Source organism: Dermacentor andersoni, chromosome 3 (assembly GCF_023375885.2).
Source record: "Dermacentor andersoni chromosome 3, qqDerAnde1_hic_scaffold, whole genome shotgun sequence".
Lineage (NCBI taxonomy): Eukaryota > Metazoa > Arthropoda > Arachnida > Ixodida > Ixodidae > Dermacentor > Dermacentor andersoni.
The window spans coordinates 219239027-219264745 of NC_092816.1; the positions used below are offsets into that span (position 1 = coordinate 219239027).

The following is a 25719-nucleotide window of genomic DNA, read 5'->3' on the forward strand; positions in this document are numbered from 1 at the left end:
CGCGCACTCGGGGGCAGCAGTCTTTTCTCACTACGTCACCTCGCGCGCTCACTCAGATTCGCTCTCGCCATTGCAACCGTCGCATCATCAGCATCTTGCTATCTTGCCGTTAAGGCCGCAATATACTCCAACAATATAACACTGAGAATTGGACTGCTCATTAGCCAATGTTAAGTTTATTATGGGTCAATAAAAATGGATAAAATGCTGTATTTTTATTTTCAGAGAACTGGCTTTCTACAAAAGCTGTAAATTTATGTAATCCAAGTGCTCAGGACTTTTACTGTGTGTAAAAAATGGTCTCAGAAAGATACTTTATGCAGCAGTGCAGAGAGGCGAGGATGAACTTTCAAGACTTGAAAGTCAGGTTTTGCGTGTTTATACGCGTATTTACCATTGAAGCGTTCCTAGTAAAGGTATGCCAAATACCACGTAAGCAAGAAAATAATTGTACAACTGATCTCCCACTGGTCTCAAAGTTTGCGTCGTAGTTCGTCTAATCCACATAGCCTCTTGGTGGCTAAGACAGAATGCGTGGACTTGAGCATTCCTGCACCGAAGCAGGGAGTCTAAACTGCTTACAAGCGAATGCTTTCATTGCAGAGTGGGTACAAGTCACTTCAGTCCAGAAGATGTCGCTGACTTACATGTATTTACCTGCATCTTGATGTCTGCTATCGGCCTGCTTGGCATCGTCACTAAGGCTGCCAACGCTCTAGTGGACGTAGTCGGGACAAGGTTGTGGTGGGAAGCAGGGGCAGGAGCGGCCAGGTTGTACCTGCAACAAATCTCCACACATCCTCTTATTCCTTCCATGTCGCAATTTACAAGAAAACTGCAGCAGTTTTCTGCACAACATGGCTACCAATACAAATAAAGGTAAAGGGTTAGGTCCTACAACACAACTAGAATCCCAGCAAAAATGAAACGGCACTTATGTTTATGAAAGTGCAAGGAATGGCAAAAAGTAATGGGCAACCGGTCTGTGCGTGGAAGCTCGGCTGAAGCCTGGGCTCATGCCACCAAGTGATCTGCCACTCAACTGCAAGCCTTCCATCTTAAACTGTCGTATATATTTACGTGCGTCTTTTTGAGCTGCATTAATACAAGGTCAACATCTCTTGACACAAGTAAATCACCATGCTAATTCACTTGACGAATTCCTATGGTCGTTACTGCAACAAAGTGCAAGTTGAAAATGAAGCTAGGTAGTGAAAAATAACTATGGGCTTCTGTACGTCTTATCATTGTTTTTCTGGCCTTTTCTTGCTCTAGCAGTAGAGTACATAACCACTTTCACATTCTTGACGTTTCACCAGTCTAATTTTTATTCCATAATGCATAAAACTTCAGCAAGAGCAATAATGCTTCCTTTTAACAGTAAATGGTAACAGAACAAGAAATTTCGCTCGAGCCAACGATTTGACAAGAGGACTTGTCTCCTCCTTCTTGTTGAAACATTGCCTCCAGCGACGCTCCTTGTTCTACGGCTCTTCATCATTTCAAGTCTCTCTCTCCCTGTGTACATCTGTCTGTTCAATGTCCTGTGAGTGAAAGTGTAATAACAGAGAATTAGTAAATGTAGCTGACGAGAAACTTGGACTTGGTGGTAGATGACGACACAGTAAGTGCGCAAACTGAGACAGGGACAAAAGAGAGTCGTATGTGTTTCTCCTCCAGCCACGTCTCGTCTTTGCACGATTACCCTGTTTCTTGCAAACGTATTACCCTTTGCAGAATAATACTAAAATCAATAAAGATAGCAATGAGGACACAAAAATTACAACAAATAGCATCATATGCTAATTAGATATGCGAAAGTGCCTGCTACGAGTTGCCTCACCCATACCATGCTGGATAAGATGGCTACTTCCTGTGGCTCTTTCCACTTCTTGAATACCTGAAATAAAATACATTTCAAAATTACAAAAATATGCAGGACGACAGCAGTAGAGGAGGAGATGACACAACATTGTTTCTTACAAGAAGGTAAACTAATCTCTGATACATGGAAGACGAAATTTCTTTGATTAAATTGGTAGAAAAATATGCCACACTTAATTTCATTCAACACTGTCAGTTTCTTGGTATAAAAACTGGTATTTCAGCACGGAAGCAGTAAAAATAATAAATAGCCTTCTACTTCTACAACAACATATCCTAGAGTGGTTAAGTCAACTACAGCTGTATATACTTAAAATCCTTATATGCACATTATAATAGCCAAGGCAGGATTAACGTGGGTTCATATGCAGCTCACTGGGAGGAACAACTTTGCAATAAACTCATTTCTGCTTGCCAAATATAAACACTAACATAAAAATACAATTAAGGGGGCCCTTCTTTCCATAAAAGACAGGACACAAAATAGAAAATCCAGTAGTATTACAAATTCCCCAAAGAACAAACCCAGGCTTCTTAAGCCCAGTAGTTTTTGCTATTAAAGGTTGCAGCAAGTTCACGCTTTTAAATGGTGACAACAGTGAAAATAAATAAAGATTACGTTAAAAATATTGCAAAAAAGGTTGGCTTAGAGTTTAGCTACTGTGTTTCTGACTTGCAGCTAAATACGCATTGAATTTCTGTTGTTTCAGCACCGTGGCCTATGCGTTTTGCCTCTTACGCTTGTGCATACAGCCGTTTACCGCTACGAAAATATATGTGGTGCCTCGTCACCCGACACTACATACAGCATCGTTGTGCTTTTATTATTCCCGGTAATATACCTTAAGAGCTAATGAATCTTGAAGATATACAACCTGTCTTCAACGTTCTCGACGCCCTGTCTTCACCAGCGAAAGTTGCACTGGTGCTACTATTGTATCTACATTTGAAGTTACGCAGTACTTCATAGTCTGCGGATTTTTCAATCCGACAGGCCGCTTGTCACTAGGATCGTTAAGAACGGTGTTTCTCATAGCAGTAAAGCGTTGTTATAACTTAAGATGCTCTCCTGAGGCTTCCGTCTGCCAGTAGTATTTCCGCTCACATAGGCGCGCACATGTCTAAGAAATGTCTGCTGCCAAGAGCAGCGTCGCGCAAAATGCATCCAAACCGGAAGGGCCGATTACGCGCCCTTTGTAAACTCAGGAATAGAAGCTGATGTGCTTACCTGATATGTTAAGAGAAATATGGCACAGGTGACTCCCCGCTTATAGGCTATCGTATGCATCTCGCCGTCTCTGTGCGTTGCGATCTCTCATATCACAATGATAGGCGCAGTGCAAGCCGCAACACTTCGGGTGGTTGTCAAGGTCCGGCTAGCTGCACTTGCTCGATGTCGGCAAAGACGAAATCGGCGCCACGCTGCTGCTGGCAGTGCTTCTCGTCCCAATCACATAGCACGGAAAGAAGTTGCCACCGTAACTTGCCGCAGCATCCGCTTGCGTCCCCCCAAAAGCAGCGCTATCAGAACCACTCGACAACGTACTCGCGCATAATACAACCACCCATACAACGGAGCTATAAAATGGCGTCATGCTTTAGATGGCTTCGGCTTTGGATCATTTCGGACCCGCATCACAGTTGCCCTAGCTTCGGTTTTCTTTCCTCGCGTTGTCTTTCTCAGTTTTTCTCACTCATAATTTTGCGTCGCGTAAATAATGTTCACGAATGAAGCAGCCATAAATTTGAAGATCTGTGTTGCAATAACAGCTACGTTCACTGCACAGAAGCAAAATTTGTTGATCCGAGTGGGGTTACGTTTGAAATGTCTATCGTTGGGATTTAGGAGCGTGCTCGAAGTGTGAAGACGCAGCGTAATTGTGTTTAATTTGCGTAACTATTACAGTGCGGCCGCTCTCGATCTCTGTCGAGTGCGGTTTTCTCTGATGTAAGGTACAACTATAAAGACCCCCATGTTGCAGAATAATCTAGTGCACCTGAAGCTGCAGAACTCCTGTATTTTCTCCACAAGCTCTTGCGTCTGTATGCCGCTGTCACCAACTGCGAGCGTAGTCATTTGGCAGAGATTTAGCTACGCATTTTTTAGGAATATCGTTCACAGCTTTATCACAGCGTAAATAAGCAGCGTGGCTTCTTCCTCGTCAAATTTTCGCGTTTATTGCAACAGTAATTACATCGGCGGCGCAATATCTCTGTCGGCGTTGCCGTGAGTTTACGTGTAAAGTCGAAGTGCGATAAGATCATATCCCGCGCCGTTGGCTCTGCGCGTGAAAGGAAGTGTTTGAGGGTAAGTCGAGATGGATAGCGGCTGGGTGGGTGCCCCATGTATATATAGGAGGTGACGCGATAAAAAGTGCTCAAGCCGGGGGAAGGGAGGCGCTCGTTCAGCCCGCCTCTCCTCCTCTCGCCGTGCTCTCGCCCGGCCTTGCGCCACCCTCGCCCTGTCTTGGAGATTATCTACGATTAGTGCAAAAGTGCGAGGCGCCGAGGTAGCGGAATTTCAAGTTTCGGAGACGTGTTGAAGGAAGAGGCAGCAGAAGCATGCGGTCCCCTCTGTTCGCGCCCTTCACGCCAAAGCTGTGACTGTGAGTGTTCGCTATCTTTGAGTGAGATTCATTCTACGTCTACTAGTGCGCGCGTGACCCCGTACTTGCTAATTTAATTAGTAAGCGAATGTTTACTGCAATTTATGCATCCGATGAAACTACGAACCTTGCTTCGTGTAGTTGTCTAATTCATTGCTATGGCTATCAAAGCTTCGCCTTTAAAGCGAAACTACTACATTTTTGTTTTGATATTTCTAAAAGGGCTCGAAAGCAATGTTGCGTGCGCTATTGTTTCTCTCTGCTCGTGGAACGCAAGGCACCTGGGTAGCCCAGTGGCTTTGGTGTGGCGCTGCTGAGTTCGCGGTCACGGGTTCAATGACAACCGCTGCGGCCGCATTCCAATGGGGGCAGAATGCAAAAACCTTCGTACACCGTGCATTCCGTGCACGTTAAATAATCCGAGCTGCTGACTATGAATCTGCTGTTCCGCATTGCCGCGTGCTTCGTAATAATATCTTGGTTTTGGAATTTAACTCTTCACAATCAAATTTTACGTCGCGGAACTAGATTTACAATTGACACTGTTGAATACGTCTACTGAACTTAAGTTATCTTGTTGCGGGCTCAGTTTAGTAGCCATCACTTTTTTTTAGATTTACTTATGGTCAGAATCCAGTGTGACAAGTCCAGGTCTTCCTTACCACAAGAAAACCAACTCTGTGATTTCAACAGACATGATCAAGGAAAATCAACATTTAGAATTAGAAGACCTTGCAGAACACAACAAGAACGAAAAAGTGAGACACTGCATTAAAACCTGGACACGATCCCTAATTGTCGGCCTAAGCCCGAAGCAAGCATAAAGCCAAAAGAGATTATCTGGTAATTCTTCTGCATTATAATCGTTCTCTCGGCAAGACTTATCTCGAGTTACTGCGATTATTTTGTGACTCTACTCGCGCAAAAATGAGTCTTAGCAAAGAAAAAAAAGTCAAGTTGCTGTGACTCACTTTTGACCCGTATTTTCTTAGGTGCACTGCGCAAGGGAAGCACTTCCGACAGATCGCGACTCCGTAAGTCCTCGCCCCCAATAGGGGGCCGGTCATGCGGCAGGCGCAGCGTCGCCGACTTGACGTATCCGACTTCAGCCGGCGCTCACCCGCGCGCCTGAAACGTCGGAGTGTACACCGTTTCTTCAAGGGCGCCACCATAGATGGATGGATGGATTCTATGAGAGTCCCCTTTGGAACGGAGTGGTGCGTTTCGCCACCAAGCTCTGAAGCGAACGTTATAGCACTTGATATCAGCAAGTGTCTTCGTATGTTTCTTAAGGGTTTGGGTAATTTCTAAATTTTTTCTTTTTCTTTCGTGGCTCGCGCCGCTAACCCCGCGTGTCATGACGTGGTCTGAAATGATTTCAAATTTTCTGCACACTGCAGAGAAAGCAACATTATGGACGCGATGCGGACGTTTTGTTACATTCTATACAATCACCATCGATACTCGCCGCTTTCTTACACGTGTGACGTAACATAAATGACATGTAAAGTAACAAATAATTAGGTCATGACACAAATTTAATGACATGACATGCGTTATATGACCTCATGAATGACATGCATGGCATGACGAAATGTATGACATGAAGTGTATGACGTCACATGACACGCGTCACGTGACAATAATTACATTGCGTGCATGATATGAAATGCAGGCATGACATACGAGTGGTCATGTTTGCATTTCAAGTCACGAATGGCATGCGCGTTATCAGCATGACAGAGCCTTCTCGACAGGAAAGTAGTGAGCGCATCATTTTCAAGAAAGGAAACGCAAACAAGGCAGATGACGATTATTTTTGTGTGGCAAATATACACCTCAAAGGGTGTAAATTTGTCTACGAGTGTACATGTGGTGGTATCAATGACATCTCAAGGCATGCATGCTTGTCATGAATGACATTGCATGTATGACATATCAAGAGTAACCTATATGCATGACATAAAATGCAAGACAAGAATGACATGCACGCATGTCATTGCATTCTTGATATGAATGACGTGTCATTATATGAAGAGGAATACATGTGTGATATGCATGGCACCAAATGTATTAACTGCTCCACCACGATCACATATATACCTAGCAGCCCGGCTAGCAATGCACGACATGGTATGAATGGACAAATAACATAACAAGACTTGGCTCACTGACAACGTGAGCAATACTGAAGTGATATCGGACTTACCGAACTTTCGTGTGTACCGCAATGACCGTGTATCTATGCGCGGTGACGGTGTACTGATTGCATTCCGCGAGCTATTGTCTTGTGCAGTCATCAATATTCAGTCACAGCTGGAAGTATTATGGGTGACTATCCATTCACGCCCACAGACCGTACTACTAGGCGTATGTTACCGACCTCCCCACACTACTCCTGAATTTTGCAGCCAGCTTAACCAAACTATGTGTCAGCTTATTCCTGCTCACTCAAATGCACATATACTTCTATTTGGTGATTTTAACTTCCCTCAGATAGACCGACGCACTGACAATTTGTGTTCATCGACAGGAATAACCGAAGCCCGCAACTTTCTCGATATCTGCCTCAATTTTTATATGACCCAGCTACTTTCTGAAGCAACACGTGTTTCACAGGATACATCCAATATCGTAGATCTAATATTAAGCAACCGTTCCGAAAGCCTACCATACATCCATTATCTCAACGAAATCAGCGACCACAAAGTAATTCATGCCGGTTTTTCTTTTCGACCAACAAAGCGCTGAATGTACAAGAAAACGATACAGCTGTATGGCAAAGGTGGTTATTGTATCGGACACGTGTACTGATTATATCAGCGTGGATGCGCATCGGTGATGCGCAGAGTGTACAGCGCGCTGCATTCATGTATTTATAAGCCACGCTCGCAATAAACCCTTGTTCTTTCCTGCACTGACCATGCTGCTGTAAGCGTCGTCTCCCTTGGCACGTTACAGTTATGAAGCAATAAATGAAGGTCTTAGCACATTTAATCCCACATTTCAGACAACATTTGACCACCCTAATGTTGATACCAATTGTGCACGCTTTAAAAAAGCTGAAGGAATTGACAGATCAATTTGTACCTAAAGTAAGTTTCAGAGCCACTCGTCAAAAACCATGGTTTACAAAAACATTAAAAATGCATGAAAATAAAAAGTAACGCCTATTCCGGGTTGCAAAGTTCGAGATCAACCAAATGCATGGGAGAAATACTACGAAGCAGATAAAAACTACCTTTCTGCTCTACTTCAAGCAAAGCACTTTCTTTACCACAAAGAATTTCCCAAGCAACTAAAAACTAATCTGAAACAGTTTTAGAAAACACTGAAAGGCGACGAACCGCGAAAAATCGTGCTTACCAGTGATACGAATGAAAGGATTACGGAAGTGGATTGTGCGAACTTGTTGAACAGCATGTTCTCTACAGTCTTTTCTTATGAAGTGACCGCGCGCTCCTGTTTACCTTTGCTTGACTTTGATTGTGACATATCAGCGATCAATTTCTGCGAAAATGGAATTTCATCCAAAATAGAAAATATCAAATTGTGATCTTCAGCTGGAGTGGACGAAATTAATAGCAAAATATTGAAAAACACCAAACACAACCTATCGCTTTATCTCACCCTAATTTTTTCACAGTCACTTTCTTCAGGAGTCATTCCAGACAACTGGAGGACAGGGAAGGTCGTTACGGTTTTCAAATCAGGTAGCAGAAATTCCCCACTTAATTGCTATCTCTCTAATATGCGCTCCCTGTAAAATCAAGGAGCATGTGACCTACTCCTACATAATAAATTTTCTTGACAGTAATCACTTTTTTCATCCTTCACAGCATGGCTTCCGCAAGGGGTTGTCATGTGAAACACAGCTTGCAGTTTTTCTACATGACACCTACACTAACCTGGATGGTAACATAGAGACTGACGCGATCTTTCTTGATTATGCTAAAGCGTTTGATAAAGTACCTCACCAACGATTACTTGAGAAACTCTCCCTGCTAAATTTACATCGTACTGTAAATGGATTACAGAATTTCTTACTAATCGATCGCAATATATTGTTATAAATAACCATCAATCCACTCCGGTTACATCTCCGGAGTGGATACATTACTTACTCCGGATTAATGACATTAATCGTTAATAAATGCAAAAGCATGTCGTTCACCCGCAGCCATAATCCTCGGACGTTCTCGTACACAAATAATTTGGCTCTAGAATCAACTGACACATATGAATACCTTAGTGTCACTGTATCAGATTACCTCAACTGGCGGACGCGTGTGTATACCATCATTTCAGCTTGTAAAAAAAACTTTAGGTTTCTTAAAACCTCATTTGCGGAAAGCCCCAAATCATATAAAATTACTTGCCTACACATCACTTGTACGACGGAAACTACAATACGCCTCAGCACTCCGGAATCCACATCAAGCACATCTCACCGACGCTCTTGAAGCTGTGCAAAACCGTGCCGCTCGATTCATCGATTCATCATATTCATATGACATCAGCGTCACGTCACTGAAATCGCCATCTGGGCTTCCGTACCTCGTTTGACGTCGGCGCATCGCTTCGCTCTGTCTTTACCACAAATTCTTTTACAGTCCTACCATTCATCAAGCGCCCTATATCACGCCGGCAGCGCGCATATCATACCGGACCAGCCACTCGCAGCAGGTTTCCCGACCACGTTCACGAACATCAACATTTTCAGCCTCGTTTGTTCTTCTCATGGCGCCAGACTGGAACGGCCTCCCACCTACCATTGTTTACATAATCTGCCCATCCGTATTTTTACAACAGGTCATTGACCATCTCCAAATACGTTGTACTTGATTTTTTCTTATACATGTTGTTTGTATTTTATGCATGTATGTATGTGTACAGCATTCAACTCATTTTTGACATCCGTATTTACAAAAGAAGATAATTCTAACATACCCTTTGTACCCGATTTTGATTTCCGGTACATGGCTCCCATCACCATCACTTTAAAAGGCGTAGTCGATCTTATAGATAACCTTAAAATGTCTTTATCCTCTGGCATAGATGGTATAAATTTTAAAATACTAAAAAACACTATACTAGTACCAAGCAAAATTCTGCTACACCTATTTGACCAATCCCTTGCAACTGGTATTCTTCCTACAGACTGGAAGATAGCAAAAGTAGTGCCTGTTTTTGAGGAAGGTAACAGAGCTCTCATGAAAATTACCGTCTAATATCACTCACATGCATTTGCTGCAAAATGTTAGAACACATTATCGCATCCCATATATATTCTCATCTTTAATCTAATAACTTCTTTACCCGAAACAGCATGGTTTCCGAAAAGCATTTTCTTGCGAAACCCAACTACTAGAATTCACGTCAGACTTACACTTAGATATGAACAGTAATAAACAAATTGACTGCGTCTTTTTGGACTTCTCGAAAGCATTCGATCGTGTAGCCCATGGTCGCCTGATATCAAAGCTCTCTGCAATTAAACTTGACTCGCTATCCCTATCATGGATTCGTAATTTTCTTACTAATCGCGAACAGTTCACTGTTGTTGCTAACTTTTCCCTGGCCTGTCTGACGTCACCTCCGGTGTACCTCAAGGCAGTGTACTTGGACCTCCTCTCTTTTTAATTTACATTAACGGCTTACCAAACAATATATCCTCTTCTGTACGGTTATTTGCTGACGACTGCATTGTACACCGTTCTATTAACTGTTCCGCTGACCACGCGGCACTCCAATATGATCTTGCACATATTAGTGATTGGTGTGCTACGCTGCTCATCTCCCTAAACGTGTCGAAGTGCAAAGTGGTTTCCTTTTCCCGTAAAACCGTTAGCTCTCACTTTTCTTATCATTTGGATGCTAACATTGTTGACCACACCACAGAATATAAGTACTTAGGAGTGCTCCTTACTCACAATCTTTCATGGACTAATCACATCAACTCCATTTCAGCTAACGCCTCCAGATCATTAGGATTTCTGCACCGCAACTTAAGAACTGCGCCTTCGCCACTAAGAAAACTAGCTTACATAACTATTCTAAGCCCCAAATTGAGTATGCCTCATGTATATGGTATCCTCATCAAAAATACCTCATCGAACTCCTGGAGAGCATCCAGAATAGAGCGAGCCATTTCATTTCGAAAAATTACAGTACCCAGTGAAGTGTTACCCAAATAAATGTCGATCTGTCGTTGCAACCACTAATCACTCGCCGTGATATTGCCCTTATATTATTATTTCATAGATTCATTCAGACAGTTTTCCTAACCTTATCACACCTTAAGAAAGCATCACCGACCTCACAAAGACTCAACAATCAGTTCAGCTACACTCGAATTTATGCCACAACACACGCTTTTAAGTTTTCAGCTTTGCCCCGTGCGGTCCGTTTATGGAACCCTCTACCAGATAGCAGCGCTTGCCAATCTAAACACAGCGCATTTCGCAATATTCTAACCGACCAATATGCCGTTTCAACCGTCTAACATGTATTGTCTTGTTTTAATTTCTTTCCTGCATTTTTCTACATGTTAATAAAAGAATTTCAGTGATCCTAATTTTTTTACTACTGCATGCATACAAGAACATCTATATTGTTATTATGCTATTATGTTATTGTGTTTGCCGTTCATTGTTTTTGCTCAACATATGTATTTACTGATGTCGCATTAATTTTCTATGTTGCATGCATATTTCTTTCATTATACTGATGTTTCTCTTTCCCGATTCCATACTAATATGTTACTATATTTCCCCCTTTACACAATGCCTTCTCGAAGGCCTCTAAGGTACATGTAAATAAATAAATAAATATGTACGCGTTAATATGTGTGTATACATGTGTGCATATACTTGACTATGTGTACTGTGTATGTATATATATATGCGCGCTTATCTTACTTGAACGAGTGTGAATTCGAATCTAGTACCCACCCCTTATGTAATACTCCTGAAATCGGGGGTCCTTAAGAAAAATAAACTGAACTGAAGATCACAAAAAACATGTCATGGAATTCGTGCCGTCGTTCATGCGTCATGCCATTCATGTCATATATACATGTTTGTCAGCATGCCCGTCATATCATGATGTCGCATTCTTTACATTAATTCATGTGTGCATGCAATTCTGTCAAGTTCTGCACATGTCATGTCATTCGTGCGATGCATGCATATAATACATATCCTGCCATGATGCTGTGGAAGAAAGGACCACGACGGAATCACGACGGCATTTGAGACTAGATCATGCATATCTTGTCATTGATGCCACAAGTACATGTGGCATGCAGTCATGTCATGTGGATCTTTACTAAATGCACTTAAAGGGACTGACAAGTGGCCATAATTTCTTGAGACGTTGATGGAAATGAAATTACTATGATATATAGTTATAGAGTCCAACGCGCATTTTGCAATTTAAGTAGGAATTATAATTTTAAATTGGCAATGAAAGACTCAAAAACCAGTAAGTGGCAATGCCTGGCGGTGAGATCTTGGTACTTCGGATGTATTCTTGCGTAAGACGACTGTTATTAGGTACAGTAGAATTGATGCTTAAAATTGCAGTTGGTATATTGTTAGACACGCGTGCTTTATTCTGTGCTTCGGAGATCAAAAGCGCACGCGTGGCTACGGCAACACGCTCAACTGCGTATCGCGTGCACGAGCATCGTCTCGTTTTCGATCCGATTGGTTTCGTTTTGACTGGTTGAATACGAAAGCAGTTGGACAGAAAACCACGAAAACACGTAGTTACTATCGCTTCGGAAAACATGAATTGCAGGAATATCAACTTGAAAAAGGAAATAATACTTTCTCTCTCGTCTGCCTCGTCGTCTGCCTCCCACTATTGTCGGCGTATAATCGCTATTGCACTCACCTATCATGGTTTCCAGCATGCTTCTAATGAACGACTACATCCTCACCGCATGATGAAAAGTTGTAATAAAATATGTTCCACGGCGTTTTGCGCGTTAGTGCTTCACGATTAGGCAGTCTTACCGGTAAACTTTCCATTGCACAAAAAAATACGTACCATGAAAATTAGTTGTCCGTCCCTTTAAAGGTGCTTTGGTTCAATAAACGAGCACTACATAATCACGATGGCATAAGAGTGTAGATAGATAGATAGATAGATAGATAGATAGATAGATAGATAGATAGATAGATAGATAGATAGACAGATAGATAGATAGATAGATAGATAGATAGATAGATAGATAGATAGATAGATAGATAGATAGATAGATAGATAGATAGATAGATAGATAGATAGATAGATAGATAGATAGATAGATAGATAGATAGATAGATAGATAGATAGATAGATCACGGATCGCGGCCTTTTGTTAATTTTAATTAAAAAAGCTGGCCTCAGGAAACACGTCTCCATACGCGAACTAACGCTACCCGCGCGCCAGCCAACATACAGTATTGCTTTCTCCACATGTGAGCTTTCGGCGTTCTACGTTTTAAGCATGAGATGCTTTTAGCTCCCGTTGACAGTCCGCCGCGGGAGACCTCGGCGCCAGAACTAAGGGAGAACACCGAACTGAACATAACCGATATTTACAGAAATTTCTGCCTGCCGCATGGCGCCTACGGGGCAATTCCCTCGGACCCTTCCTGCCCAAGTTTCCCCTGTTCCAACGCCAACGTAGAACATATCCGCTTGCGTGTCCCTGCAGCCACCACAGCCATCCGTTCCGTACACAACTTGAAACCCTCCTCCTGTCTTTGCTATCACTACCCGTGTCAAATGCCGCCGTCGAAGGAGTGTTCAGCCAGGTGTCGCGCTTTAAAACCAACCTTCGAAACAGAATGTCGAACGAGACATTGGTAGCGCTCCTCTAAGTGAAGTTTGACCTAGCCAGGAGCGGCGGCTGCTGAGAGGATATTAAACTGGGCCAAGAATTTTTGTACCCTTTCAGCTTTGGCATTTTGTACGGACCAAATAATTCCACTTCGCAATAAGCTTGTGATGCTTAATGATAGCATGTGTTTTATGTCTATATATCGTACTATATACTAGAACGCTAACATAATCCTAATCCATAAAAAAGGGGACGCCAAGGATTTGAAAAATTATAGACCGATCAGCTTACTGTCCGTTGCCTAAAAATATTTACTAAGGTAATCGCAAATAGAATCAGGAAAACCTTAGACTTCTGCCAAGCAAAGGACCAGGCAGGATTCCGTAAAGGATACTCAACAATAGCCATATCCACACGATGAATCAGGTGATAGAGAAATGTGCGGAATATAACCAACCCTTATATGTAGCTTCATTGATTACGAGAAAGCCTTTGATTCTGTCGAAACCTGAGCAGTCATGGAGGCATTACGGAATCAGGGTGTAGACGAGCCCTATGTAAAAATACTGAAAGATATCTACAGCGGCTCCACAGCCACCATAGTCCTCCATAAAGAAAGCAACAAAATCGCAATAAAGAAAGGCGTCAGGCAGGGAGATACGATCTCTCCAATGCTATTCAGAGCATGTTTACAGGAGGTATTCAGAGACCTGGATTGGGAAGAATTGGGGATAAGAGTTAATGGAGAATGCCTTAGTAACTTGCGATTCGCTGATGATATTGCCTTGCTTAGTAACTCAGTGGATCAATTGCAATTCATGTTCACGGACCTGGAGAGGCAAAGCAGGAGAGTGGGTCTGAAAATTAATCTACAGAAAACTAAAGTAATGTTTAACAGTCTCGGAAGAGAACAGCAGTTTGCGATAGGTAGCGAGGCAGTGGAAGTGGTAAGGGAATACATCTACTTAGGGCAGGTAGTGATGGCGGATCCGGATCATGAGACGGAAATAATCAGACGAATAAGAATGGACTGGGGTGCGTTTGGCAGGCATTCTCAGATCATGAACAGCAGGTTGCCATTATCCCTCAAAAGAAAAGTTTATAACAGCTTTGTCTTACCAGTACTCACGTACGGGGCAGAAACCTGGAGGCTTACGAAAAGGGTTCTACTTAAGTTGAGGACGACGCAACGAGCTATGGAAAGAAGAATGATAGGTGTAACGTTAAGGGATAAGAAAAGAGCTGATTGGATGAGGGAACAAACGCGAGTTAATGACATCTTAGTTGAAATCAAGAAAAAGAAATGGGCATGGGTGGGACATGTAATGAGGAGGGAAGATAACCGATGGTCATTAAGGGTTACGGACTGGATTCCAAGGGTCGGGAAGCGTAGCAGAAGGAGACAGAAGGTTAGGTGGGCGGATGAGATTAAGAAGTTTGCAGGGACGACATGGCCACAATTAGTACATGACCGGGGTAGTTGGAGAAGTATGGGAGAGGCCTTTGCCCTGCAGTGGGCGTAACTAGGCTAATGATGATGATGATCGTACTAGATTTTGTACCAACCGTCACATATTGTATTAGACTTGGTCTTGCAATTTTTCGTAATTTTTCGTTTAGTGCGTTGTGTTGTGTTAAGCGAAATTATCATGAGCGATAAGCTGGTAATAATACTGGACGCCTGAATGCATGCCATTGCTTAGCGCGTTTATTGCGTGGTGCTATTTGTGCGTTGTTCTTTTCGTGATATTTTGGTGCTCTGGGAAAAATAAAACAGCGCACTTGCAATGAATATCGCAGTTGCCTTATCATTAATTTGCCTGCATGCCTGCGGTTCTGCAATTCTTGCGCTTGTACAGCGCCCGTTTTCCGTGCAGCATGGCCTCCGTCACGATGCGCGCCGAGGTAATGCGTGGTCATGCTTGGAAAATTTAATATGTAGGTATTCTTGCCGATAAATAATTCAATATGCTTAAGAAATGTCTTCACACAAATACGAAGCTTTTTTGGCTACTTTCGGGCTACCCAAAAGTTTCGCTTTTGGCTACGTTTAGGCTACTGCGGAGGCCAATTTGGCTACTTGTGATTGCAGCAATCTGGCAACCGTGCTTGCTGACCTCCGCGGATTGGACGCGACGTATCTTGTTTACCGTGATGAACGAAGCAGTGGACTGTTCATTAAATGTATCATTTATTGGCCTTGTAGTCCGTTTTGGCTTTTAATTCTACTAGTATAAACCCTTATCAACCCTTATCGGTCATTATCAACACTATCAGACTCGATCCAACCCTTATCGCTCTTTATCAAGCTTTATCAGTCATTATCAGCCTTATTGGACTCGACCCATTTCCTAATAACTCTTATCGGTCGTTATCAATCTCATGGGAATCGCTCCGGCCCTTTTCTGTCCTTATCGACCTTATCGGACATGCTTATCAGAATTACTCCCAAAATTACTCAAAATTACTCCCACCATTATCACGCTTTATCGCTCTTTAGCACCTTATCACTCCGCATCGAACCATTACCAACCGCGATGAGACCCATATAACCCCTCACCAATGCTTATCCTGATCAACTCATTGACAGCTTATCAGTTTGTGCAGCGCGACAACACAGATAACGCGGTACAACACATTTATATGGTTCAGATATACTCCTCTTCAGCAAGCATGGGTGTTTAGCCTAGTGTGCAAGACACCCAGCTTCGGAGCGTGGGGTCGTAGGTTCGAAGGTCACTACAGCGAACGTTGTTCTTCTAATTCTCATGCTTGGCATTATTTGTCGAGTACTTCATCGGTCGTGTCTGTAACGCAACACCGCGACATTTTTCCCCAAAGGATATCAACTACATAAGGCTCGATAGAAAACACTTGGGGTTGCGGTGGGTCAACCTATGGTCGGGGGTGGTTTAACAAGAAAAGCAGAACCTAGGATTAACATAGGCAAATAAAAGTACGAGCTGAGCCAAAGAATGTTACGAATTAGGAGAGAAATTCTCTAATGTTTTTTTATGGAGCGCACTGTGTGGCGCCTTATTGTCGGACCAGGAGACCAACGGGCAGATTTCCTGGGGGAGTCGCCTAATAATTGTTACGCCATCAAAGGCTTCGCTTTAATTAGGCAAGGTGGCAGAAGCCTGTAGAGGCTGTTCCAAGCTCGGCTCCTGCGCGCGCGATGAATGGCTTAACCACATATCATTGGAACCAAATTGCAGCAGTATGCGCATCTGCTCCCCTTGGGAGCATACTGGGGGCGCGGGCTTACGGTAGCGCGTCGCTTGCGTAGTATGAGGGATAACGCGGCACGCTCCTCATAGGTTTGCTTGTTGGCGCTCAGTAAGAACACCACACCGGAGCTATCCGGGACATTTCTGTAAGTATTCTCAAAATGAGGAAAGTTTTTTGATGTCAAAATAATCTTGGCAAACAGAAAGCACAGAATGGTTTGCAGGCGCTCTCTTTACCGAATACGTACAGTGAATGAATGCCCACTGCGCGCGGTTTCCGTCATGGAGTCCCCCGAACTGCTGGATTCTTGCATGAAAGCTCGGCACTCGCTGAGAGCAAGCCATGCAAAATATGTTCTTATAGTGGGCTGTCTGTATAACCATAAGGGGCATGAAGAAGGAAGCCGCACTGCAGCGATTGCACAAGTTCGCAGCGACCGACTACGCATGTGCATCATCATCATCATCATCATCATCATCATCATCATCATCATCATCATCAGCAGCAGCAGCAGCAGCAGCAGCAGCAGCAGCAGCAGCAGCAGCAGCAGCAGCAGCAGCAGCAGCAGCAGCAGCAGCAGCAGCAGCAGCAGCAGCAGCAGCAGCAGCAGCAGCAGCAGCAGCAGCAGCAGCAGCAGCAGCAGCAGCAGCAGCAGCAGCAGCAGCAGCAGCAGCAGCAGCAGCAGCAGCAGCAGCAGCAGCAGCAGCAGCAGCAGCAGCAGCAGCAGCAGCAGCAGCAGCAGCAGCAGCAGCAGCAGCAGCAGCAGCAGCAGCAGCAGCAGCAGCAGCAGCAGCAGCAGCAGCAGCAGCAGCAGCAGCAGCAGCAGCAGCAGCAGCAGCAGCAGCAGCAGCAGCAGCAGCAGCAGCAGCAGCAGCAGCAGCAGCAGCAGCAGCAGCAGCAGCAGCAGCAGCAGCAGCAGCAGCAGCAGCAGCAGCAGCAGCAGCAGCAGCAGCAGCAGCAGCAGCAGCAGCAGCAGCAGCAGCAGCAGCAGCAGCAGCAGCAGCAGCAGCAGCAGCAGCAGCAGCAGCAGCAGCAGCAGCAGCAGCAGCAGCAGCAGCAGCAGCAGCAGCAGCAGCAGCAGCAGCAGCAGCAGCAGCAGCAGCAGCAGCAGCAGCAGCAGCAGCAGCAGCAGCAGCAGCAGCAGCAGCAGCAGCAGCAGCAGCAGCAGCAGCAGCAGCAGCAGCAGCAGCAGCAGCAGCAGCAGCAGCAGCAGCAGCAGCAGCAGCAGCAGCAGCAGCAGCAGCAGCAGCAGCAGCAGCAGCAGCAGCAGCAGCAGCAGCAGCAGCAGCAGCAGCAGCAGCAGCAGCAGCAGCAGCAGCAGCAGCAGCAGCAGCAGCAGCAGCAGCAGCAGCAGCAGCAGCAGCAGCAGCAGCAGCAGCAGCAGCAGCAGCAGCAGCAGCAGCAGCAGCAGCAGCAGCAGCAGCAGCAGCAGCAGCAGCAGCAGCAGCAGCAGCAGCAGCAGCAGCAGCAGCAGCAGCAGCAGCAGCAGCAGCAGCAGCAGCAGCAGCAGCAGCAGCAGCAGCAGCAGCAGCAGCAGCAGCAGCAGCAGCAGCAGCAGCAGCAGCAGCAGCAGCAGCAGCAGCAGCAGCAGCAGCAGCAGCAGCAGCAGCAGCAGCAGCAGCAGCAGCAGCAGCAGCAGCAGCAGCAGCAGCAGCAGCAGCAGCAGCAGCAGCAGCAGCAGCAGCAGCAGCAGCAGCAGCAGCAGCAGCAGCAGCAGCAGCAGCAGCAGCAGCAGCAGCAGCAGCAGCAGCAGCAGCAGCAGCAGCAGCAGCAGCAGCAGCAGCAGCAGCAGCAGCAGCAGCAGCAGCAGCAGCAGCAGCAGCAGCAGCAGCAGCAGCAGCAGCAGCAGCAGCAGCAGCAGCAGCAGCAGCAGCAGCAGCAGCAGCAGCAGCAGCAGCAGCAGCAGCAGCAGCAGCAGCAGCAGCAGCAGCAGCAGCAGCAGCAGCAGCAGCAGCAGCAGCAGCAGCAGCAGCAGCAGCAGCAGCAGCAGCAGCAGCAGCAGCAGCAGCAGCAGCAGCAGCAGCAGCAGCAGCAGCAGCAGCAGCAGCAGCAGCAGCAGCAGCAGCAGCAGCAGCAGCAGCAGCAGCAGCAGCAGCAGCAGCAGCAGCAGCAGCAGCAGCAGCAGCAGCAGCAGCAGCAGCAGCAGCAGCAGCAGCAGCAGCAGCAGCAGCAGCAGCAGCAGCAGCAGCAGCAGCAGCAGCAGCAGCAGCAGCAGCAGCAGCAGCAGCAGCAGCAGCAGCAGCAGCAGCAGCAGCAGCAGCAGCAGCAGCAGCAGCAGCAGCAGCAGCAGCAGCAGCAGCAGCAGCAGCAGCAGCAGCAGCAGCAGCAGCAGCAGCAGCAGCAGCAGCAGCAGCAGCAGCAGCAGCAGCAGCAGCAGCAGCAGCAGCAGCAGCAGCAGCAGCAGCAGCAGCAGCAGCAGCAGCAGCAGCAGCAGCAGCAGCAGCAGCAGCAGCAGCAGCAGCAGCAGCAGCAGCAGCAGCAGCAGCAGCAGCAGCAGCAGCAGCAGCAGCAGCAGCAGCAGCAGCAGCAGCAGCAGCAGCAGCAGCAGCAGCAGCAGCAGCAGCAGCAGCAGCAGCAGCAGCAGCAGCAGCAGCAGCAGCAGCAGCAGCAGCAGCAGCAGCAGCAGCAGCAGCAGCAGCAGCAGCAGCAGCAGCAGCAGCAGCAGCAGCAGCAGCAGCAGCAGCAGCAGCAGCAGCAGCAGCAGCAGCAGCAGCAGCAGCAGCAGCAGCAGCAGCAGCAGCAGCAGCAGCAGCAGCAGCAGCAGCAGCAGCAGCAGCAGCAGCAGCAGCAGCAGCAGCAGCAGCAGCAGCAGCAGCAGCAGCAGCCGCCGCCGCCGCCGCCGCCGCCGCCGCCGCCGCCGCCGCCGCCGCCGCCGCCTATGTTATGTCCACTGCAGGACGAAGGCCTGTCCCTGCACTCTCCAATTACCCCTGACCTGCGTCAACCGTTTCCAACTAGCGCCCCCGAATTTCCTACTTTCATCGCTCCACCTTGTGTTCTGCCGTTCTCGACTGCGTTTCCCGTGTGTTGGTGCCCATTCTGCATGCATGTCCGTGCACATTGTTTCCTTTCGGGTCGTGAACTTTAGGCTGCAGCATATCAGCATTTGACACTACACAAGCAACCATTGTTGCATAGACCATCAAAAATCTGTTCAAAATCGTTATAACTAAGGATCTTAATGCCTACGGCGACTTGTGATACGCCGTCGCAACGATTCAATCTTTTTTTCTTCGAAATTCTTGGACGTTTCAGTATAATTTCTCAAGTTGCGTTGCACTGTCTCACTACTCCTTATCTCTTGAATGGTTCCATCGTATTGTTTTATACGTCCCTTAGTATTGCCAGATTGACCAAGGAAGCGCCACAATATTTCTTCGGAAGGATGCAACAAACTACCAGAGGCCTTTCCATCCGCTAGTGTGCTATCCCTTAACTTTCTTGAATGAACCGATCAGGCTGCTAACACGTTGCGGGCGCCTAATATTGTTTCCAAGGCCTCGCTCGTCACAGGACCACAAAGTAGTAGCGCCTTTTTGGTTATTGCGACTCTGCGATATTCGCTCAGTTTAGCCTTAAAGCAGGAAAAATACATAACAACTTTACAGCCGGCGTTTGTGTTATTCCTTCGATTAGTGTTGCGCCAATGTTTGCATCGCCTAACTTTTCAGACCACGAATACTCGCCAACTCGCTCAACATTCCGTGGCTCCTAACAGTGTTTATGGCAGCGGATTACTAATGTTATGTCGGTATCTGCGTTGTAGGGCTTGAAGAGCAACAATCGACACTTTTCAGAACAAAATAATCTACAGCGCACTTTTATGAAAGGCCTGCCATAGTGGCTTGTGACATTCAAGAGCAAGAAAAGCAACTATATGCGAGAATCACGAAAAATGAAGGTGAAGATTAACTGTGCAACGCGAAATTTCCTGTCCCTTTTTAGCGAATGGAAGCGCCCCCCTTAAACTTTAATTGCGAAGCAGTAATTCTATTGCAGAATGGCCAGTGTTTCGAAACCTAGCTGTTCTCGTGGCTGCTTTTATTGAAAAAATTATGGGGTTTTACGTGCCAAAACCACTTTATGATTATGAGGCACGCCGTAGTGGAGGACTCCGGAAATTTCGACCACCTGGGGTTCTTTAACGTGCACCTAAATCTAAGTACACGCGTGTTTTCGCATTTCGCCCCCATCGAAATGCGGCCGCCGTGGCCGGGATTCGATCCCGCGACCTCGTGCTCAGCAGCCTAACACCATAGCCACTGAGCAACCACGGCGGGTCTGCTTCTATTGAATAAACATGACTATTTGCGGAACCGAATATGTTTGGATCTCGCTTGTGTTATTAGGAGTTACGTGCAAAACGAGCTTTGACGCTTAATGTGGCTGGCGCCGCATGACATTTAGCATTGTGTAATTGAGAGTTTTCCGGTGCCGCGGCCTTATAGATTTGTTTGCTATGCCTTGCTTGAAATGCGCAGGCCAAGTTCGATGCTTACGTGGACCCTTTCCTAGACGACTTGGAGGAGCGGCCGCGAGTGACGGTGCCCATCCTGCTGTGCATGACCATCATCGGCGGCTACATCTGTGGCGGAGCAGTGCTCTTCTCCGTGTGGGAAGAATGGAACTACCTTGACGGCTCGTACTTCTGTTTCGTTACGCTGAGCACCATCGGCTTCGGCGACCTGGTGCCAGGGGACACGGTCGTCTCGGACAGCGGCTCCCAGGAGAAGCTCGTCATCTGCTCGCTGTACCTGCTCGTGGGACTTGCGCTGATCGCCATGTGCTTCAACCTCGTGCAAGAGGAAGTGGTGCACAAACTGCGCGCCCTGGGCCGCCGCCTCGGCGTGGTGAGCGACTCTGACGCCGATTCGGACTCGGAATGACGTCGGCGCCGCAGCCACTGCCGACGTCGCGGTCTCGCAGGTGTAGTGCAGTACGTCGAGGTGCCCCTGAGCACGCTTATGAGGACGCGCGTGAGGAGAGCGCGGGCGAGGTCCCGCTGCGCTCCCCAGGTGGCCGAAGAAGACCCGGAGGGTCAGCAGGCGGCGGCCTCGTCGTCCGACGCGACTGGCAGGGGACACTGACGATCAGCGAGCGGCGCATCCACCTACGACTCTCTCGGCACTGTGCACAAAGTAGCGAGTGTCTTAACGAGTACAGCCGCCCATTTGCGGGCTTCACTGCTCGTGTGCTCTTATCCGCTCCGTCGCGGCTTGTGGAAGGAGGCGTGAAGAACCGCTCCCAAAGTTTTGAGAGCCTCGTAGTGTGATCGGTTTTCATGTCCGCGAATCATTCATCTCGCAGTGTTTGATTCGTGCTTAAGCGCTTTCCGCTCCGCTCGGCAACTTTTTTAGCCCGTAGACGCGTATTGGCGCATCGTTGAACTTCATTTGGATTTACTCTTCGAGTTCTTGCTCAGGCCACAGTCGAAACATTCTAGGCATTTGCACTGCTTCGCAATGCAGTGCACAATACGGTATTTGTTGACTTCTGCGGCACTCAGTGAAGGCCGCGGTTAAAGCGTTGCAGTGTAAATCATTGGGGAGCACCCACGGGATTTTTTATCTGGATAGCAAGAATCCATGCACAGCTTTCACTCCAGCAAGCACGTGAGCGCTAGTAACTTCGAACACAGTGCCGAAGAGTGTCAATATGAGCGGGTTGCGAAGCTGATTTTAGGGTACTGCCACTGGCCCGAGACTCTAGAAAGGTGCAAGGTGGCTGGCTCTTAGTCTAAGCGTAATGGCGCCGGGAAGAGTGTCGGGCACGTGCACTAGCATCATTGCACATGAGCCTGCCATGCGTCGACAGCCAATAGCAGCAAACCTCTCAATGACTGTACAAATTTTCGACTGCTCATGCTAGCAATGTGGACGCTACACTTTTCAGGCATGCGATCAGGCGAGTGTCACAGGACAAGAGCATGCTGCCTGGGTCGTAAACATTTTTCAGAAGCACAGTGTTTGGAAGTATTGCGTTTTAACCTCGATGTTCGCGCCAATTACAAGCAATCCTTCAATACGCCCATGACCTGAATGGACGCTCGAACTTCGTACCTTACGAGTACCAGGTCGCAGTGGTGTGTTATAATTACTCTTGGCCGTACGGATATTAATCCGAACCTGAAGGCCCGTTTTTCTTTCATAACCAATCGACCTTGCATTTGCGTAATCGCGATCATACACACTTAAGTCAGAACCGTGTTACGAGTTTTGTAAAAAAAAAAAATAAACGTGTGTCTGGAAAATCGCCTAGGCGCGACAAGATGAATACATAGATGAGTCAACTTTAAGCGCTGATGGGGCAAGAGAGACCCTCCGTTGCGTGAGATCTCCGCTAGGGAGCCGACATAGATCGGCAGCGTTTTTACCGGAACGACTGCAGAGATAGTTGCGGGGGCGCAAGAGTCAATGCTGGGAGCTTCAGAGCACCTCAACATATTTTTACGGCTTTGTTCTGCCTGTAGCACTGTTTCAGCAAAGACGGTCTCTGCTGAAGGTTACAAATTCTTTTATGGCATGCAAAAATAATAGAGGCAGGTATTGGTTAGAAAGGACACGAGCATTTTTTCTTCACATACTATATCAACTGTCCCGAGTCCTTGGCGCTATTTCCGCAGTGCTGCTTATCGAAATATGACAGTATTGTTCCGGAATATTGTGAGTCACGTAATGTCTAACCGTTAATCCTGCGAGCAGAAGCAGAGATCCGGGTCAGGATGCTTTTTGATCTCAGAAAGATGCTAATTTTCTTTTAGTACAGTGTTCATCTGCTCCCACAATGCCAAGTCGAGTTTCTTAAAAAAATATATGTTATGGTTGGTGAGGTATGTCACGTTACCATGACATAAATACCATCCCTTGTGATTTCTATCAAAATCTTTACTGAAGAGTAGCAGTAAGCACATGGCATTTATTTTTTCATATGTGGCCTATAATTTGTGCTACGTTGATGTAACACCACTTGTTGTGAACAATGCCGTCGCCTGAGAAAACAGTGAGTTAACGTACTTTAAAATAGTGAAAGTAAGAAATTTCGCTACACCTTTGCGAATGTGCGCTTAGATGTGAATTGGGTAGGCGCATGCGCAAACACTCACATCCTGGCACTCCGTGCGGCAGTTAGCAGGGTTGAATGTCGGGGACAAAACACTGAAAGGGCGTTATTAATTGGCAATTACTATCAAATTGTTTTTTGTGTGTGTCGCGATAGCGCAAGAAGAAGCCATAGCTTAAGGATGCCTACCGTCACGTTTGAGTTTGACGCTATAGCTACATTTTATAGTAGAATGCTTGTGCTAGTGTGGGGTGGGTGGAGGCAGGGGCTTGCATACTTGTCTGGTGCAGCTCACAAGGAAAGCAAGAGGTCTTGTAACCCGTATTACAAGCAACTGAATGTGGTAGTGTCTGTTCTTAAAGGTGTCCTGGAACAAACAAATCGTTCCGTGGCAGCTTATCCAGCATCTGTCTTCTTCATAAGGCCTAAAAGGACTTGGCTATTGGTTCAAAGAAAGTTTTCTTGATGTTTAAACTTTCTGCGTGGCTCGTAAGGTTGTCTTCCTATGCTGTTGTACAGGTGAGAGCGCTGCCGAAGGACGAATTCTGCTTTTAGGGCTGGGAACTAACGACATAAAACAATCGTCGCAAAATTCAACAAATTAAGGCAGTATATGATGTTCACGCACCCAAGGGTCTCCAGTGAACCAATAAAAATGTGAATGCTGGTCTAAGACAAGTGACTTTCACTTGTGATTTTGTGCGTTTGTTGAGACAGAAAAAAGCATTGTGTGTTCGAGTGCTGGTGCAAAGAGGGCGGTAAGTACTCTCATTTGTTACGATAAGTGCATGCCGCCCTGTTCCTGAAACAGAGATGTCCTATTTTGCTATGCTCATTTCAGGGACAAAAGTAGTGCCGCAGTATTTGATACAGCTGCTACATACTTGCTTCAAGTTTCTTTAACATTCGATTCTTCCTTCTGATATACAAAACTGAGCTCAATATCATGTACAACCGTGTATTACAGGTGCCGATATGCACTTTAGAAAACATAGTAAGAGCTATTGATACAAAACTTGTCTACCGACTTTCCGCTAGTTGTTATCTGACAATTCAAGCTGTGGACTCTAATTTAATCATTGCAACCAGTCTTCACATATCGTGGCATTCCTGTGCCCTTTTACAAGAGTTCACAAATAAAGCTCACGAAAAACCTGTGAGGTCCAGTCTGATGGTCTAGAAGATGGTGCTAGTTCGAACATTTGAAATGTAGACCTTGAAACATTCAAGTACTCTGCAAGTGTTCACCTTGTCATAACCTCAAAAAGAGGAAGCGTTAAGGGTTAATAAAGTCGGTTTCGAAGTGTTCTCCCAGTGGTTCATCCTTAAATGAACATTTTGCTCGCCAGGATTGCTCGTATCACTTGGTCTTTTGTTGCCGAGCACGAGCTCTTACAGGGAAAATCTTCTCGTAGCGGCTACACTCGAATAGCGCAAAAGTACGTGGACGGACATGTGTTTGATTTTGACGTCAGGCTGAGCGATCACGGTAGTCAGAATGAGGGGCGTGGTGTACACCATCCCCAGCATCCAGAGTTCGTCACAGATGGATCAGTTGCTTTGCGCCCATGTCATTGCTCCACTGCACAGTGCCAAAGTCCAAAGCCTTAACGGTCAGCGTGACTACCCATGCAGTGTGGCTTTCCTTTAGCGTATCAAAGCTGCAGTGGTGGCTCAACCGCAGAGGCTTCTTGCTGCTCAGCGTAAGGTCGCGGGCTTTATTGCCGGCCACCGCGGCCGCATTCCATGCAGGGCGGAATGCAAAAAAAAAATGCACCTGCGTCTTAAAACAGAAAAGGAAGCTGCAGGCTAAACTAATGGCGCGATGTTTAGCGAAGAATCGAGCTATCTCATGTTCATTTATCTGATAATGCGCTTAATGAAAGTGAGCGTGACTACTGACGCGGAAGAGTACCCCAAATTATTTACATTCTGGTGTTTTATGTGCCAAGAACACCATGTGGTCACGAGGCGTAGCGGGGACTTCGGATTAATTTCGGCTAGCTGGGCAACATTACAGTGCATCCAATGCAGGACACACAAACCCCCATCGTAGTGCGAACGGCCAGAAATGGAGCCCGCGACCCCGTGTTTAGTGGTGCAACG

At 46.5% G+C, this 25719-nt stretch overlaps 1 protein-coding gene across 1 annotated transcript in view; it reads left to right on the forward strand.

Annotated features, from left to right (window-relative positions):
- The window catches only part of LOC126524303 (TWiK family of potassium channels protein 7-like), a 533128-nt gene extending 508207 nt beyond the window's left edge, over window positions 1–24921 (forward strand). Inside the window, exon 3 of the mRNA XM_050172643.3 lies at window positions 21036–24921. Within this exon, the coding sequence (XP_050028600.1) occupies window positions 21036–21440 (405 nt within the window). The 3' untranslated portion in view covers window positions 21441–24921. The remainder of the gene's footprint in view (window positions 1–21035) is intronic.
- The last annotated feature ends 798 nt before the right edge of the window (window positions 24922–25719 follow it).